The sequence below is a fragment of the Rhinopithecus roxellana genome, chromosome 18, assembly GCF_007565055.1.
Source record: "Rhinopithecus roxellana isolate Shanxi Qingling chromosome 18, ASM756505v1, whole genome shotgun sequence".
NCBI lineage: Eukaryota > Metazoa > Chordata > Mammalia > Primates > Cercopithecidae > Rhinopithecus > Rhinopithecus roxellana.
In genome coordinates this window covers 44,642,546-44,658,870 of record NC_044566.1, presented here as the reverse complement: position 1 = coordinate 44,658,870, position 16,325 = coordinate 44,642,546, and the positions used below count along the sequence as shown (strand labels likewise).

At 36.9% G+C, this 16,325-nt stretch overlaps 1 protein-coding gene across 1 annotated transcript in view; it reads right to left on the bottom strand.

Annotated features, from left to right (window-relative positions):
• Positions 1 to 16,325, bottom strand: part of SUCLA2 (succinate-CoA ligase ADP-forming beta subunit) — a 66,080-nt gene that overhangs the window by 13,987 nt on the left and 35,768 nt on the right. Inside the window, exon 6 of the mRNA XM_010363864.1 lies at positions 14,510 to 14,648. Within this exon, the coding sequence (XP_010362166.1) occupies positions 14,510 to 14,648 (139 nt within the window). The remainder of the gene's footprint in view (positions 1 to 14,509; positions 14,649 to 16,325) is intronic.

The following is a 16,325-nucleotide window of genomic DNA, read 5'->3' as shown; positions in this document are numbered from 1 at the left end:
CGCCCAACACAGGAGACAAAGTTTGGAGCCCAGCTAAGTTAAGTACCATTAATACCAAAAGTCAATATTCTTTCAAGGAAGATAATAGAATTGTCTTTACACCTCATCTCCCAAAATGTACAGTATATGAGTCAAACTTACTAGATCCGTAATGAAACGGGGAAATGTGACCACTATTAAAGAGAAAAAGCAGTCAACTGAAACCAAACCCACCGTAACCCAGATTTAGAATAATCAGGAGACTATTATAAACTTTTTAAAACATGTTTAAGGATTTAAGAGAAAATATGGTCATAATAAATGAACACACAGGTAATATCAGCAGATAATAAAACAAGGGAACAAATGGAAAATCTAGAACTAAAAAGCATAATATCTGAAATAAAAAATTCACTGGATGAACTTAACGGCAAACTGGTGATGGGTCAGTGAACCTGAAGCCAAAGAGAATGATCCAGCTGCAGAAGAAAAAAAAAGAAAAAAGAAACTGCACCTCAGTGACCTCTTGGACAATATCAAGAAGTCTAACGTGAAACTGGAAGAAAAGGAGAATGGGACAGGAAAAAACTGATGAAAGAAAAATATATCAAGCCAAGATTCTATATTCAGTGAAAATGTACTTCAAAACAAGGGCAGAATAAAGACATTTGCAGAATAATGGCAACAATATTCATCACTAGCAGACTGGCGCTAAGAGAAATGCTACAGAAAGTTCTTCAGGCTCAAGGGATGTAACGTGGAAATCTGAATCTAAAGTAGTAAATTTCAAGAAGGGTTAGTTTTGTCTCAAAGGGGACATCACGAAATATCTGGGGGCATTTTTGTTTGTCAAAATGGGGGGTGCTACTGGCATCTGAATGCTATTGGATAAACATTCTGTTAAACATCCAACCAAGCACAGGACAGCCTCCCATAACAACAACAAAAAAATCAACCTACCCTAAAATGTCAATAGTGCCAATGTTGGTAAATCTTGATCTATGGGTAGGAAAGAACAACAAAAATACATGAGCAAATTGAAAGCAACCCAATAGTCCCACAGACTGTTCTTTTGGATAAACAGTGAAATTGACCTTTCTGGTCTTAAAGCTTGAAGCTTATACTTGTTTTATCTGAGTTCCTTCCTCAGGAAGGGACCTTCAGGGCTCTGGAAAAAAATGTATCAAAGAACTGAAACTCACCAGATCACCACATCTAGACAGTGAGATTAGACTCTGGACCCCTCATTCATCATGATTGCTTCCTTGACCCTCCCTAGTTCCTATTTTCTTACACATTGTTACATTTTTTTCCCCTGCTATATAAACCCCTAGTTTTAGCCAGTCAGGGAGATGAATTCCAGACTGAGCTCCCATCTCCTCAGCTACAGCACCCAATTAAAGCTTTCTTCCTTGGCAACACTTGTTGTCTCAGTAATTGGCTTTCTGTGAGGTGAGCAGCAGGACCTAGACCAAACCCCTAGTGTTTCCGTAACAGATTTTAGTTAGTTGACAGGGAACATGTTGCTTGTGACTCAGCTGATGTGGGCGGGGAGTCTCAGAAGCCATCCTAAGCAACCGCCCGCCCAATTTTGGCTGAAGGTGAGTGTCAGTCTCTCTCTGGACCCACCACAGCCAGCCCCAACGACCTTCCTGATTGCCTCATTAGAACTGCCTTTGAGGTTGGGCATGGTGGCTCAAGCCTGTAATCCCAGCACTTTGGGACCCAGACGGGTGGATCACGAGGTCAGGAGATCAAGACCACCCTGGCTAACACTTAAAACCCCATCTCTACTAAAAGATATAAAAAACTAGCCAGGCGAGGTGGCGGGTGCCTGTAGTCCCAGCTACACGGGAGGCTGAGGCAGGAGAATGGCGTAAACCTGGGAGATGGAGCTTGCAGTGAGCTGAGATCCAGCCACTGCACTCCAGCCTGGGCAACAGAGTGAGACTCTGTCTCAAAAAAAAAAAAAAAAAAAAAAAAAAAAGAACTGCCTTTGAAACTTGTATCTGCATCCAAATAGGTGAGTGTCCTTTGTGGACACAGACATAAGGATTTGCTCCTCTCTATTTGGAAAATCTTTAAAAGAATTTTCATTTGTAGGTTAAACAAGCCCAAATGACTGACAGAGGGAAGCACCCTGTTTCAGTATGAATATTCTTGGAGGTTTTTTTGTAATTGCATGTTGTGTCCGGGCAAGTGAGTGTCCTTTGTAGGTACTGGACAGTTGGATCAGCTCCTCTCGATATGGGAAATTACTAAGGAATTTTTGTATGCAGTTGACCAAGCCCAACTAATAGAGAGAGGAAGCACCCAAGCGTTTCAGTTTGGACACTCTTGGGGCTTGTTTGTTGCTGTAGCAGTTGGATTGTGTTTGGGTGACTGTGTGTGTTTTACATAGTTATGAGAAATTAGAATTTGGTAAAATGATATACTTTTGCAATACTGTTTGGTCTTACTGTTGTTTGGAATCTGGAGTTTGCTGTTGAACGAAAAAGTGGGATGGAGTTGCATGTTATCCAGGCTTTTGTGTTGCTATCCTAAGCAGGGTTGAGCCTGGTTAGTATGTGATGTTCTCCTTTGGTGATGTTCGGCCTCAGTTTTCTTTGGAGTACGGAGAGGTTTGGCCTTTTAAAAAATCAAACTGCCATGAAAATTGCTTTACCCAAGTTTTGGTTCACAGCTTTCAGTGGATTACCTATTGGGGTAAACAAAGTACAACCATGTAAAATCAGTGAGTTTGTATTGCTATCTCATGGCTAGAGTTCCAAGGTAAACACTTCTGGATTTTCATTTGTGTGTGTGTATACATGTCTAGATGTGTTTATTTGTATGTACACTTATTGTTATATGTTGTGTCTACCAAACTGGCTTATAAGTAAAGGAGTGCACAGAAATTAAGACTAAGCAATTTTTAAGTTCATGTGACTTAAGTAAATCTTTGCTAAACAAGCTAGCTTTAAAATTGTTAGTAAAATGACCGGGCATGGTGGCTCAAGCCTGTAATCCTAGCACTTTAGGAGGCCAAGACAGGCGGATCACGAGGTCAGGAGATCGAGACCATCCTGGCTAACATGGTGAAACCCCATCTCTACAAAAAAATACAAAAACACTAGCCGGGCGAGGTGGCGGGCACCTGTAGTCCCAGCTACTCGGGAGGCTGAGGCAGGAGAATGGCGTAAACCCGGGAGGCGAAGCTTGCAGTGAGCTGAGATCCGGCCACTGCACTCCAGCCTGGGCGACAGAGCGAGACTCCGTCTCAAAAAAAAAAAAAAAAAATTGTTAGTAAAATTAAAACAGCAATGTCTTCAGAATGGTCAGTATACATTTTTGCCTGGATTTTATATTCGTCTCTAGTAGATATTTTGAGGTGTCAGGGTTTGGCATAGAAGGTTATAAAACTATAAACACAGCCAAAACAAAATGATCTTTGTGCAAATTTTTTGATAAGACTAATTATGTTACTGGTTTAATGAAAATAGTTGAATCTTCTAAGTTATTGGTGAAAATGCCTATGTAGTTAACTTTAAAGTTCTTATTTCACTGAATGACTGATATTCATAGATTATAAAATGGTTAATAAGGCAATAACTCTAAATGATGGCATCTAATATATCAGTTTTCAGAAGTAATCCACATAAACTGTTTAAAATGAAAGAACTGAATACATGTAATTGGGATAAACATTTTAGGTAAACTTTTTGTGTAATTTAAAATCTTGAAATTATTTTTGATACTCATTGGATATCTGGATCATTTCCAATTAAGAAAGAGTTATGATATAGGGAAATGTATTTCTAAAAACTGTGAAACTTTTCTCATCTATAAAATGCTAATATACTTCAGGATTGCTTCCTAGGGTTTCACTAACATTTAAGGATACTAAGGATAAGAATTAATATATAATTGTTTTTTAAAAAGTGCCCAAAAACTGTGTTACGAGGAAAATAATAAATTTGTTTAATTCAGAAGTTATCTAAAAGTTAATTCAAATTATGGCCTTGAAAAAGTTTTTTATGAAACAAGGTAGTAAGGAAATAAGTGGGGGAGAAAGGTGTGAAGAAAATTATGTATATGAAGATCATGTATTTTTGGTAAGGAAGGCTATAAAGCAAAGATAATAATTTTGTATGTGAAAGGATCTTGTATGGTAAATTGCTGTCCTGGAGTAAAATGTTATTTAAAGAAAAAAGAAGAAGGGGGAGGCGAAGGGGGGAGGGGAGGAGGAGAAAAATCTGGGACTGATGGGAAAGTCCAAGAGGAGGAGGAAGAGGAAAAAAATCTGGGACTGATTGGAAAGCTCAGGTATGTCGTGGATGGTCTGTGTAAGTCATATGTAGCTTTTCTGGTTTTCCACTGTGTCTATCTTCATGCACATAAAGAGAAAACAGAACACAGAAAAAGGTTTAGATAATAGATTCTTTAAAACCTGAGAACTAGAGAAATTTGGCTAATTAACATTTCATAGTTAAAGCTCTTAGTCTTGATGAAGGTAAAATTAGAAATACTATAAAGAAATGCATTGACAATTTAGCAATTCTTAATAGTTAAGCATGAAGCCAGATTTAGCATGGACCCAAATTTCACATACATACTTGCATTGCTTCACACTATGTTAGTTGTTTTGCATGGATAGTGCTGGCACTGAAGTATTTACTGGTCATGTGCCTAGAGTGAAATTTCTTGATTGCACAGGACGTATGGTGATATCGGTAGACTTAAGATTACTAAATTGTGTACCAGGAATAAAATACTCATCATGTGGTTTTTTGGGAGGCTATGGGTAACACTGTAGCCTCCAGGGTAGACTGAGTAGGGGATAGATTGAGGGCTGGGTTTCCTGTTTGTTTTTGCTTCTCATTTTCATTTGTTTGCTGTTGTTCTCCTGTGGGTTTTGCTTGTGTATATATATATATATAAAACCATAAACTTTTTCATTTCCTAATGGAAAGCTTTTATTTCCTTCTACAATTAGCCTTATTTATCTAAAGTTCCTAAGCTACTTTGGTCAAGCCTTTAAAAATTGATAGAGGACACCAGCCATTTAAAGTATGGTGGGTTTTGCTTACCTCTAACGATCTGGAGAACTACAAGAGCTTTAAGGTCTCTGGCACACACAAAAAAATAATAAAAGACAATTTCTGAACAGTACATTATATATTCTGCTACTTGGAAAAAGGTGAGAATAAAAATGTTTAAATGTTCATATCCAAGATAATTCAATTCAATCAATTTAATGCAGAAAAACTGTAATATGGGTACAAAATTTTAAAGTTCAGAAAAGACTGGCCCTGTCATTAAGGAAATTATATTCATTAGGATTTCTCCTCAAACTAATTTAGTTGTGTTGACCACTACTAAAATTAAGTGACATTCATTTGAATTAAGTAGTTAAAAAAAAAAAAAGAGACTGTCTAGTGACTTTTTGATCCCTAGACGTTTATCAATGATGGGCCTTCATGTGTGTACTTGTAAACAGAATGAATGTGTGCACGTGTTGCACTGAAGACTAACACTCATAATGAACTGCTTTTATGAGACATGGGACCATAAGTTAAAACGATTCAATCCCTCTAGGCCCAGGGACCACTGTGGAAGAGGTGGTCATGTAAGATTGTAAAGGCCGATTTTGAGGGATAAGATTAGTTCAGAGTTTTTCTATAAATTAAACATTAATACCAAAAGCACACTGATGCAAGGCCAGCATCTGGGTCTATGTGTTAGAACAACATGGTTTTCTTGGAGCACTGATATACTCTTTAAAAAGAAAATTGGGAACAGTTATTAAAAGTTTATGAAAATCTTACCTAATTATCAAGCTGATTAAAATTAGGTTTATACAATTTTATTAAAATTAACTTTAGCATTAATAACATATCATATAAAGGAAAATTTTGGTTTTTGCTTTTGAACAAAATGGTTGTGTAATATTAAGAGATGAAAGATTTTGTTTACCTTCTGAGTAAGTTGCAGGGAGAAAATGGAGGGGGAAGGGCCAAACAGGTTTAGTTGGCATGCTATCTTTATTATGTCTTATTGTTTAGAAAATGAGTCTCCTCTCTATCACACAGTAAATGCTTTTGTATAATTTTGGCTAAATGAATGACATTTTACAGTGACTTTGTGATTCTATTTTGTGATAACAAGTGTCTTAAAACTTTGATATTTGCCAAACTTTCTATAAGCAAAATTTCAAGATCTAAATTCAGTCTTTTTGACCTCAAACTATTTTTTTTGGATATTAGGTTCCCTGACGTCCAGGAGAGCTATATTAGGCTTATTAAGCTTGTTATGTTAGAATTATACAGGAAGCATTATCAAATGTGAGGTGGCATTTAACTGTCTTAGGGTTATATTTATATAGATATGGTATTAATATGCATTCCAGGATTGTATGACATTCCTGAAATTCTGATGTGTCTTAATATATGTTGTCAGTAGTAATTATGATTATGGTAAATTGCTGTATGCCACACAAGTAACCTAATTACCTTATCAACTGTGTCTTCATGACTGTCTTATGGCTTTTGACATGACAGTTGATATATTGCTCTGATTCTCCTCAAAAAGTGACTTATAATCACCTACGGTCCAGGGCTTGCTTCTTTGGAGGAGTTCATGAAAAGGACTCCTTGATGCAGGTTTCTAAAAACTTTGAGAGTTTGTGCCCCTGGATTAGAGAGACCTTCCAGGACTCTAATTAAAGAGCTAATGTATTTATAAAGATTGCTAACCCAATATGAAGTAGAGCAGGAGTTGATTGCATGGACTGAAATAATGGGAGACTGAAATAATTTTTCTGGCTCTTTTTGTTTGAAATATTGCTGATTCTTGTTTGTTTTTTGTTTTTCCGAGTCTGGAGAATATGTTCCTTTCGAGTTATATATAGCCTTGATATATCCTTTAAGTGTATTGAGTAGAGGATACTTTTGTAAGTAGAATTTGCGGCATATTTCTCTCTCTGCCTAATTTCTCCAGAATTTGGAAACTATTTGTGAATATTCTTAATTCATGGAAATGTGTTTGTTTGCATACATTTAATAAAAACCTGTTTTCTTTTGTAATAGGACACAGCTGGAGGAACTGGCTATTTTCCTAGGACTTTGACTGAAATGACCTTGTGAGATTCTCCAGCAAAGACAATTTGGAACAATCTATGGGCAATGATTCTTGTTGCACTATGTGTGGGTAATCAGGCCAAGTATATGGGACTGAAGCCTATTTTGCAGGTAGATTGGTAGAAGCTTATTTTGCAAGTAGATCCTGCTGTGATTTGTCTTTGGTGAGAGAAACGTGTGTCAGAAGAAACTCTCTATTAGATGAACCTTTGATTCCTAGGTGGCTACATGGTCACCTATGGTATGGAGCTGCCTATGACATCCCTCCTCAGCATGAAGCACCAGAAAGATCAATGACCAGATTCCTCATGATTGACGAATTGATAAATAGAAAGGGAAGATTGAAACTGACCCAACAGTCCCATAGACTGTTCTTTTGGATAAACACAGAAATTGACCTTTCTGGTCTTAAAGCTTAAGACTTATGAGTTCTTTCCTCAGGAAGGGACCTTGGGACCTCTCAAAAAAAAAAGTATTGAAGAACTGAAACTCACCAGATCACCACATGGCAGACAATGAGACTCTGACCCTTCATTCATTATGACTGCTTCCTTGCCCCTCCCTGGTTTTTGTTTCTTACACATTGTTATGTTTCTTCCCTGCTATATAAACCCCTGGTTTTAGTCTGTCAGGGAGATAGACTTGAGACTGAGATCCAATCTCTTCAGCTGCAGCACCCAATTAAACCCTTCTTCTTTGGCAATACCTCTCAGTGATTGGCTTTCTGTGTGGGAAGCAGCAGGACCTAGACCAAAGCCCTGGTGTTTTGGTAACAAAATGAATAAAATATATTGAAGCTAATAAAAGCCATTTATATAAATGTTGAATAAGAAAATTATAAATATAGAAAGTGGTAAAACTAGAATGAACCTTGAAGAACTCAAGTGGAATTAGAGTTATCAGTATACATTTGGAGATTTTTTTTAAAAAATGGCAAAAACTGCAATTTTTGCATCAACCTAAATATTAAGAAACTGACCCCTTTGATAATGAGTTTTCCTCACAATGAACACTACATTCCTTGCAGTTGTTCAGTTTGAAATATTCTCTCATTTCCATTATTATTTCTTCATTAATTCATAAAGTATTTTCTTTAAATTAAAAAAAAAAAATAAGCTGGGTGTGATGGCTCACACCTTTAATCTCAGCATTTCCGGAGGCTGAGGTGGGAGGATGGCTTGAGCACACGAGTTGGAGACGAGCCTAAGCAAAATACTGAGGGCCCATCTCTACAAAATGTTTTTTTTTAAAAATACAGATAGAAGGCCGGGCACAGTGGCTCACGCCTGTAATCCCAGCACTTTGGGAGGCTGAAGTGGGCAGATCCCCTGCGGTCAGGAATTCGAGACCAGCCTGGCTAACATGGAGAAATTCCATCTCTACTAAAAATACAAAAAGAGTAGCCAGGCATGGTGGCAAGTGCCCATAATCCCAGCTACTCAGGGGGCTGAGACAGGAGAATCGCTTTGAACCCGGGAGGTGGAGGTGAGCTGAGATCACGCCACTGCACTCCAGCCTGGGCAACAGAACGAGACTTGGTCCCAAAACAAACAAACAAGCAAACAAACAAAAAAAACCAGACATAAACATAGGTGTGTTTTTATGTATGTGTACAAACATATATATACACATATACAAACATACTTCTTGGCTGTGTTTGCTGAAAAGGTCTAGAAGCAATGACACAATATTAGCAATATGCATTAAATAGTATGTCTATCTTGGTACCTATTAATAAATATCGTTTTCCACAAAAAGAAGCCAGGGTCCTTTGGAGAAACAGTGGATTGCCAAACTGTGACAAGGAAAACAGAAGACAATCCTGGAATATATTATTGCACAAAATTTAAAGCCTTGCTCAAATAATAATATGGACATATCAAAAGGACAAAGGGAGGACTTACAGTCACACAAACCTTGCAAATGTTTGTAGCAGCTTGTTGGTGATAGCAAACTACTAGAAATAACCCAAATATCCTTCAAAGTGTAAATAGTTTAATGAAATCAGGTACTTCTATACAGTGGAATGCTACTCAGCAATAAAAAAGAAACTATTGGCAGATGCAACAACCTGGATAGACCTCAAAGGCATTATGTATAGTAAAAAGGTCAACCTTAAAAGGTTATGTATTATATGATTGCATTTATATAACATTCTCAAAATTAAAAAAAAAAAAAAAACTATAGAGGATGGAGAATAGACTAGTGATTTCCAGGGCACAGGGACGGGGTAGGAAAGAATTGGTAGAGGCTGTGAATACAAAGAGGTCTCCTGTATTGATGGAACAGTCTGTATCTTGATTGTGGTGGTGGCTACTCAAATCTATGTATGGAATAAATTAAATAAAATTATACATACACACACAAATGACTGCAGGTTTAAAATGTTAAAAAATGGTGAAAACTAAATAAAATATTTAGTCTAGCTAACAGTAATGAGCCAATGTCAACTATTTGGGTGTATACAGCTAAATAAGATGTCATCAATGGGTGAAGGTCATGTAAGACTGTATTATTTTAACAACTTCCTGAAAGTGTATTTGTTTCAATATTGTAAGTTAAATTATAATTTTATTTATAATTTTTCATTTATTTAAAAAAAAAAAAAAAAAGAGGCCACAAGAGCAAGCCTGAAAGTGGCCTGTGCTGGCCAAATCTGGGACAGTCCATGCAACAAAATAATGATTAAAAGGGATAACTCATTGATTAAAGAATGGATGAGCCCATCCTAATACAAATCAATGGGGCAGAAGAGAAAGTTCTTCTTTTAATACAAAGTCAACTACTAAATATAGAAGGAATGATGCAGTTAGAAAAGCATCAGTAGATGCCAAAACTAATGGGTAAAAGTTTGACAAGTAGTATAATATTTTCCCACAAATTTCATAGTAATTACAATGGGAAAAAACAATGATTCTATAATGAAAAAACCTTCTGGACATTACCTTAAACAAGTGAGCCAAGTTAACATTATCAATACTGGAACAAACCAACATAATGTACCTCCTGACAACGTGCACTATGAAGGAAAAAAACACCATGAGGGAACATCAAACAGAGAAACACAAACTGAAGGGCATTCTACGAAATAAATGAGCCCTTCTTTAAAAAAGAAAAAAAAAAATGGAACAACAAAAACATAAGGTCAAGAAACAAATCAAACTTCAAGATCTGTTCCAGGTCAAATGGACGTGACAACTCAATTCAATGTGTGATCCTGCTCCTGGGGGAAAATAGTATAAAGGACATTACTAGGACACCTGGCTACATTTGAATATGTATTATGAATTAGATAATATTTTCTCAGTGTTAAATTTCTTGGTTTTCATAAATGTAGCCAGGTTATATAAGAGAATGTTCTTGGGTCATGCCTGTAATCCCAGCACTTTGGGAGGCCGAGGCGGGCAGATCACGAGGTCAGGAGATCAAGACCATTTTGGCTAACATGGTGAAACTCCGTCTCTACTAAAAATACAAAAAATTAGCCGTGTTGGCGGGCGCCTGTAGTCCCAGCTACTTGGGAGGCTGAGGCAGAAGAATGGTGAGAACCCAGGAGGCAGAGCTTGCAGTCTGCCAAGATTGCACCACTGCACTCCAGCCTGGGCGACAGAGCGAGACTTATCTCAAAAAATAAAAAAATAAAAAAAAAAGAATGTTCTTGTTTTTAGATACTAGAAGAACAATGTCTTCCAACTTACTCTTAATGGTTCCAAATATATTTATATTTTTATACACACAAATGCATGTTTACGCAGACAGAGAGCAGAAAGAGAACAAAATAGAGTGAAATGTAAACAACTGGCAATGTTGAGGAAAGTGTATTTAGGAGTTCCCTATACTGTTTATTTCTGTATCAAAATTTAAAAGTAAGGGGAAAAAAAGCCCACATGGTACCATATTCACCGTAAGGAATGATTTAGTTCAGCAAAATACCACCCATTAAATTAAATTAATGCTGTTGAACAGGAAAAAAATTGGCAATTCTTATCCTTTTACTTTCCATATAAATTGGATAAAGATCCACTCTTGGATGGTTCTTGGACAGTTTTTAGTTAATCCTTAGATAACTACATTTAAGTTATACAAGCTGGTGCAAAAGTAATAGCCGTTTTTTTAAAAAATGGCAACAACTGCAATTTTTGTACCAACCTAAATATTAAGAAACTGACCCCTTTGATAATGAGTATTCCTCACAATGAACACTACATTCCTTGCAGTTGTTCAGTTTGAAATATTTTCTCGTTTCCATTATTGTTTCTTCATTAATTCATAAAGTATTTTCTTTGTATTTAAAAAAGAAATAAGCTGGGTGTGATGGCTCACACCTTTAATCCCAGCACTTTAGAAGGCTGAGGTGGGAGGATGGCTTGAGCACACAAGCTGGAGACGAGCCTAGGCAACATACTGAGGGCCCATCTCTACAAAAAATTTTTTTAAAAATTAGCCAGGCATGGTGGCATGCGCCTGTGGTCCCAGCTACTCAAGAGGCTGAAGAGGGAGGATCGCATGAGCCCAGAAGACTATAATGAGCTGTGACTGTGTCACTGTACTCCGGCCTGGGCAACAGAGCAAGACTGTCTCAAAAAATTAAAAAATACAATATTTTATATTAATTTCCAATGCTATTGCTTTGTATTTAAAGATCATTATCTGTTATGAATTCTTAGATATCTGCTAATACTTTTTAATTTGTGACTCAGTATTAAGGTTTTTTAAATCAGTATTTGGATTTTAAAAAAAGTGTTTTTCTAAATACTGGGTAGCCCATTAAATTTTTAAAAGGTGGGGAGGGGCATGAGGAACACCTAGTGAAGGCAGTAGTCCTGCTAGGCCTCTGGAGTACACTCCAGAAGATCAAGGCAGGTTTACTGAGGAAGCAGTTGAGGGCGATTCTCCAATGGAAAAAAACTCAGGGTGAAATCCCTAGGAAAGAGATTTCTTAGGCAGAAGGTCTGTAACAGGCAGTAGAAGCAGCCACTGACAATACATGCTCACAAGTAAGTATGGGTAGAATATCAGTAGAGCCCATTCTCAGTTCACACTGAGGTGCCTATTTCATGGTACTCAACAGGGGAGATGACACATTGGTAGTTTTCCTCTCTAGAAGTAACAAATGCATAGTACCAAAATCAATTTTTGCTTGGAGATTTCTCCTGAGTTTAAGTCCACAGGAAAATAATCAGGATGACTGGTATTCTGGTGAGACTAGTTTCTGTCTACTGTTCTTCACTCAGATACCACTGAGTTTCTGCCACGATCTTTGATAAAACTAAGGCCAAGGTTCTGGGAACATAGTAATGCTTTGGATAATTGTTCCCAGTGAATGGCTAAGGTTTTGGGGTGCTATTATTTCCCCAAATTTGGTAATTGAGGAGTCAAAGCTGTGATAAACTTGTATATATTAATATTTTATATATCTTTAAATGTGAAACACATAAGAGACTTAAAATTCAAACAATAATAACTTCTGAGACCATGAAGAAACTCAACCCATTCCCATGAGAAAACTCAACCCATTCCCATGAGAAACTGTCAAAATTGCCATGGCTGAAAGAATCCCACTCCACCTAGAATCCATAATCCCTCTAGATAATATTCAGTCAAACAACAAATTAGAGAGAACATCAATTTCCTTGAACTTCTACCTCAAATAAGAGAATCTGACGTAGGACTTCAGTTATCAAGATCCTTTGGATCTTATCACATTTGGACTTTAAATTCCAAGTGTGTCTGCATGCAGTTTACTATTAGTTTTTTAGAATATCTTAATGCCATAATTTAACCTGACTGCAGAACTTTAGCTTTACTTGAAAGCTTAAAAAAAGAAAATAAAGTTCTCACTGCAGAACCTTTACTTTAGCTTTACTAAAAATAGAATAAGATACTCTAAAAAACAAAAAGTAAAGCTAAAGTAAAATATTAATTGATTAAACATGTAAAAGTAAGAAAGAAACAATTCAAAAAATAGAACATATCTGACTAAACTGACCCAAAGGAAAAAACAAAACACATTGAGGATGAATATTTACTGATCTTAAGATGGAGAAGGCTGGACACGGTGGCTCACGCCTGTAATCCCAGCACTTTGGGAGGCCAAGGCGGGCAGATCATGAGGTCAGGAGATCGAGACCATGGTGAAACCCTGTCTCTACTAAAAAAATACAAAAAATTAGCCAGGCGTGGCAGGGGGCACCTGTAGTCCCAGCTACTCAGGAGGCTGAGGCAGGAGAATGGTGTGAACCTGGGAGGCGGAGTTTGCAGTGAGCCGAGATCGCGCCACTGTACTCCAGCCTAGGCGACAGAGCAAGACTCCATCTCCAAAAAAAAAAAAAGTGTAAAAGACGGAGAAAAAAAAATATCTCAGTATAAAAGTAATGGAACTTGGCGGCGCAGGGGCTCACGTCTGCAATTCCAGCACTTTGGGAGGCCGGGACAGGCAGATCACCTAAGGTCAGGAGGTCAAGAACAGCCTGGCCAACCAACATGGTGAAACCTCACCTCTACTAAAAACACAAAAAAAATTATCTAGGTGTGGTGGTGCATGCCTGTAGTCCAAGCTACTTGGGAGACTGAGGCAGAAGAATTACTTGAATCCAAGAGGCGGAGATGGCAGTGAACCCAGATCACGCCATTGCACTCCAGTGTGGGCAATAAAGCAAAGCAAGACTCAGTCTCAAGAAAAAAAAAGTAATGAGATTTGAGTACATGCAAAAACAAAAATATTTCCCCAAAAATCAAATAACATTAAACAATAAAGTACAATCTCAGAAAAAGATTCAGACCAAATGTCAGACAAAAGATTGACATCCTTAATATATAAAGACCCCATATACATAAAGACTTCCCCAGGATATGTTACTAAGTGAATAAAGATGCAAAATGTATGTAGTATGCAATCTATATATCCAGATAGCTAATTTGACAAAATTACAGCTCAATCACCACCACACTGGATACACTAACCCAGCACTGCCCAATAAAACCTTCTGCAATGATGGAAATGCTCTATATGTGTGCTCTCTTAATACAGTAACCACATTTGGCTACTGAGTATTTGAACCATGACTAGTGCAACTAATTAAATGAATTTTTAAATCTTATGTAACTTTAATTAATTTTAATAACTACGTGTGGCTGATTGTCACTGTATTGGACAGCACAGTTCCGACCCCTCTGTGCATGTCTCTATAAGGTGTTTTATTTTTTTTGTTTCGTTTTAATGGGTTTAATAGTTTGTTTTGTTTTAATGGGTTTAATATTTGCTCATATTCGTTCTATTTGTTATTTTAAAAAAAAGCTTCTACATAGGTAGAAGTTTAACTTCTTGAACCTCTATGAGTTTAACTTCCTTAGGGAAGCATATAACAGAGAAATAAATGAATAATCATATTAGACAAAAGAAGATACTTTACCAGCTCCATCTGAATCTTCCACCATTGGATTTATTTCTATCATGGTTGCATCATATTTCAGAAAAAGGCTGTAAAGCTTGACCATGTTTTCTGCTGCTGATTCCACAATATTAGGTGGAAATCCCATCTTCTGTGCAAGCTGAAATCAATATTTCTTTTTATTATAGGTGGTCTGCATGTCTAATCAACATTATTGTAAATAAAAAGCCTTGTAGTTTATCACTTAAACGATAAATATGAGTCATTAATAGTCAAACATTAATTACTGAAATAGCAGCTACCATTACTAAACGGTTAAACAAAACTTTTTACTCAAAATCTTAAACAAAACTTTACTTAAAATATTATGCCCATTTTATAGATGAGAAAGAGATTCAGAGAGATCAAGTAACTTGCCATTGGCCTAGATTCCAGTTCCAGGGTTTATTCCATAATGTCCATACTGCCTAAGCTTTATGGCCAACCTAAGCTGAAAAGAGAGGCTTATATCTTATTAAAACTATATATAAAATGTGGGCCAGGCACAGTGGCTCACGCCTGTAATCCCTGCACTTTGGAAGGCTGAGGGGGCCAGATCGCTTGAGGCCAGGAGTTAGGGACCACCCTGGCCACCCACAGTGAAACCCTGACTGTACTAAAAATATAGAATGTGACAACCCTAATGGTCCAAATAAAAGCCAAAATATTAGAAGACCCTATTTTACCTTTTGTGTAATTTATAAAGAGTGTCTAGCAAGCAATAAGAATGCATGTCATTGAGTCAAATGAGTGTTACCCCATTCATTCAAAAATCTACCGAGCATCTAATACATTCCAGGCACTATGCTAGGCCCAAAAGATAAAGATATTTAACTTTATAATATCATAAAGGAGTTTACAGTCTTGAGGGATTCCCAATTAGAGATACCCATAGAGCTTTTAAACAATACAATATCAAGGTCCCAACTCAGAAGTTCTGGTTGACAAGTTCTACACTGGATCAAGCATCTATCATGTTTCAAGTTCCACAAGCAATTCTGAACCACTGGTACAGAGGATACATGTCTATATGTTTACTCTAACAGTGCTGCCACTGCTCAGGAACACTATGAGAATACTTTCCTATTTTTCATTTGCTATCTAAGGTTGTAACACATTCTTTTGATTTTCAGTAACAAAAAATTCTTAAATTCTTTGAAGATGAAGAAGATATTTACAAAGAGCCAAATGCCAATAAATAAAGTAAATGATCAAGTTAAACAATGTAATCTGGGCACAGTGGCTCATGTCTGTAATACCAGCACTTTGGGAGGACAAATGGATCACTTGAGGCCAGGAGTTTGAGACCAGCCTGGGCAACATGGTGAAACACTGTCTCTACTAAAAATACAAAAATTAGCCAGGTGTGGTGGCGCATGCCTATAATCCCAGCTGAGACACAAAATTTGCTTTGAACTCAGGAGGTGGAGGTTGCAGTGAGCCGAGATCACACCACTGCACTCCTGCCTGGGTGACAGAGTAAGACTCTGTCTCCAAAAAACAAACAAAAAAAAAGCACTAAGGAATGTAATCTTTTGTTATGACCTATTTCAAATAAAGAATAATATGAAAGTACCATTTTATTATGAAAGTTTTTCACTATGTCATAACTCACCTAAAAAACCAAAAACTAAAACCAAATGTTTAGGCTTAAACATTTGAAAACTACAAATTCTGATCAATTCATTATGACATCAATTTGCTAATGCTAGGCACTATTTCCACTCATAACCATCAGGAAAAATGCTATATAATCTTAGATTATTTCTTCATGTATTCTTGTAAATCAAGTATTTTC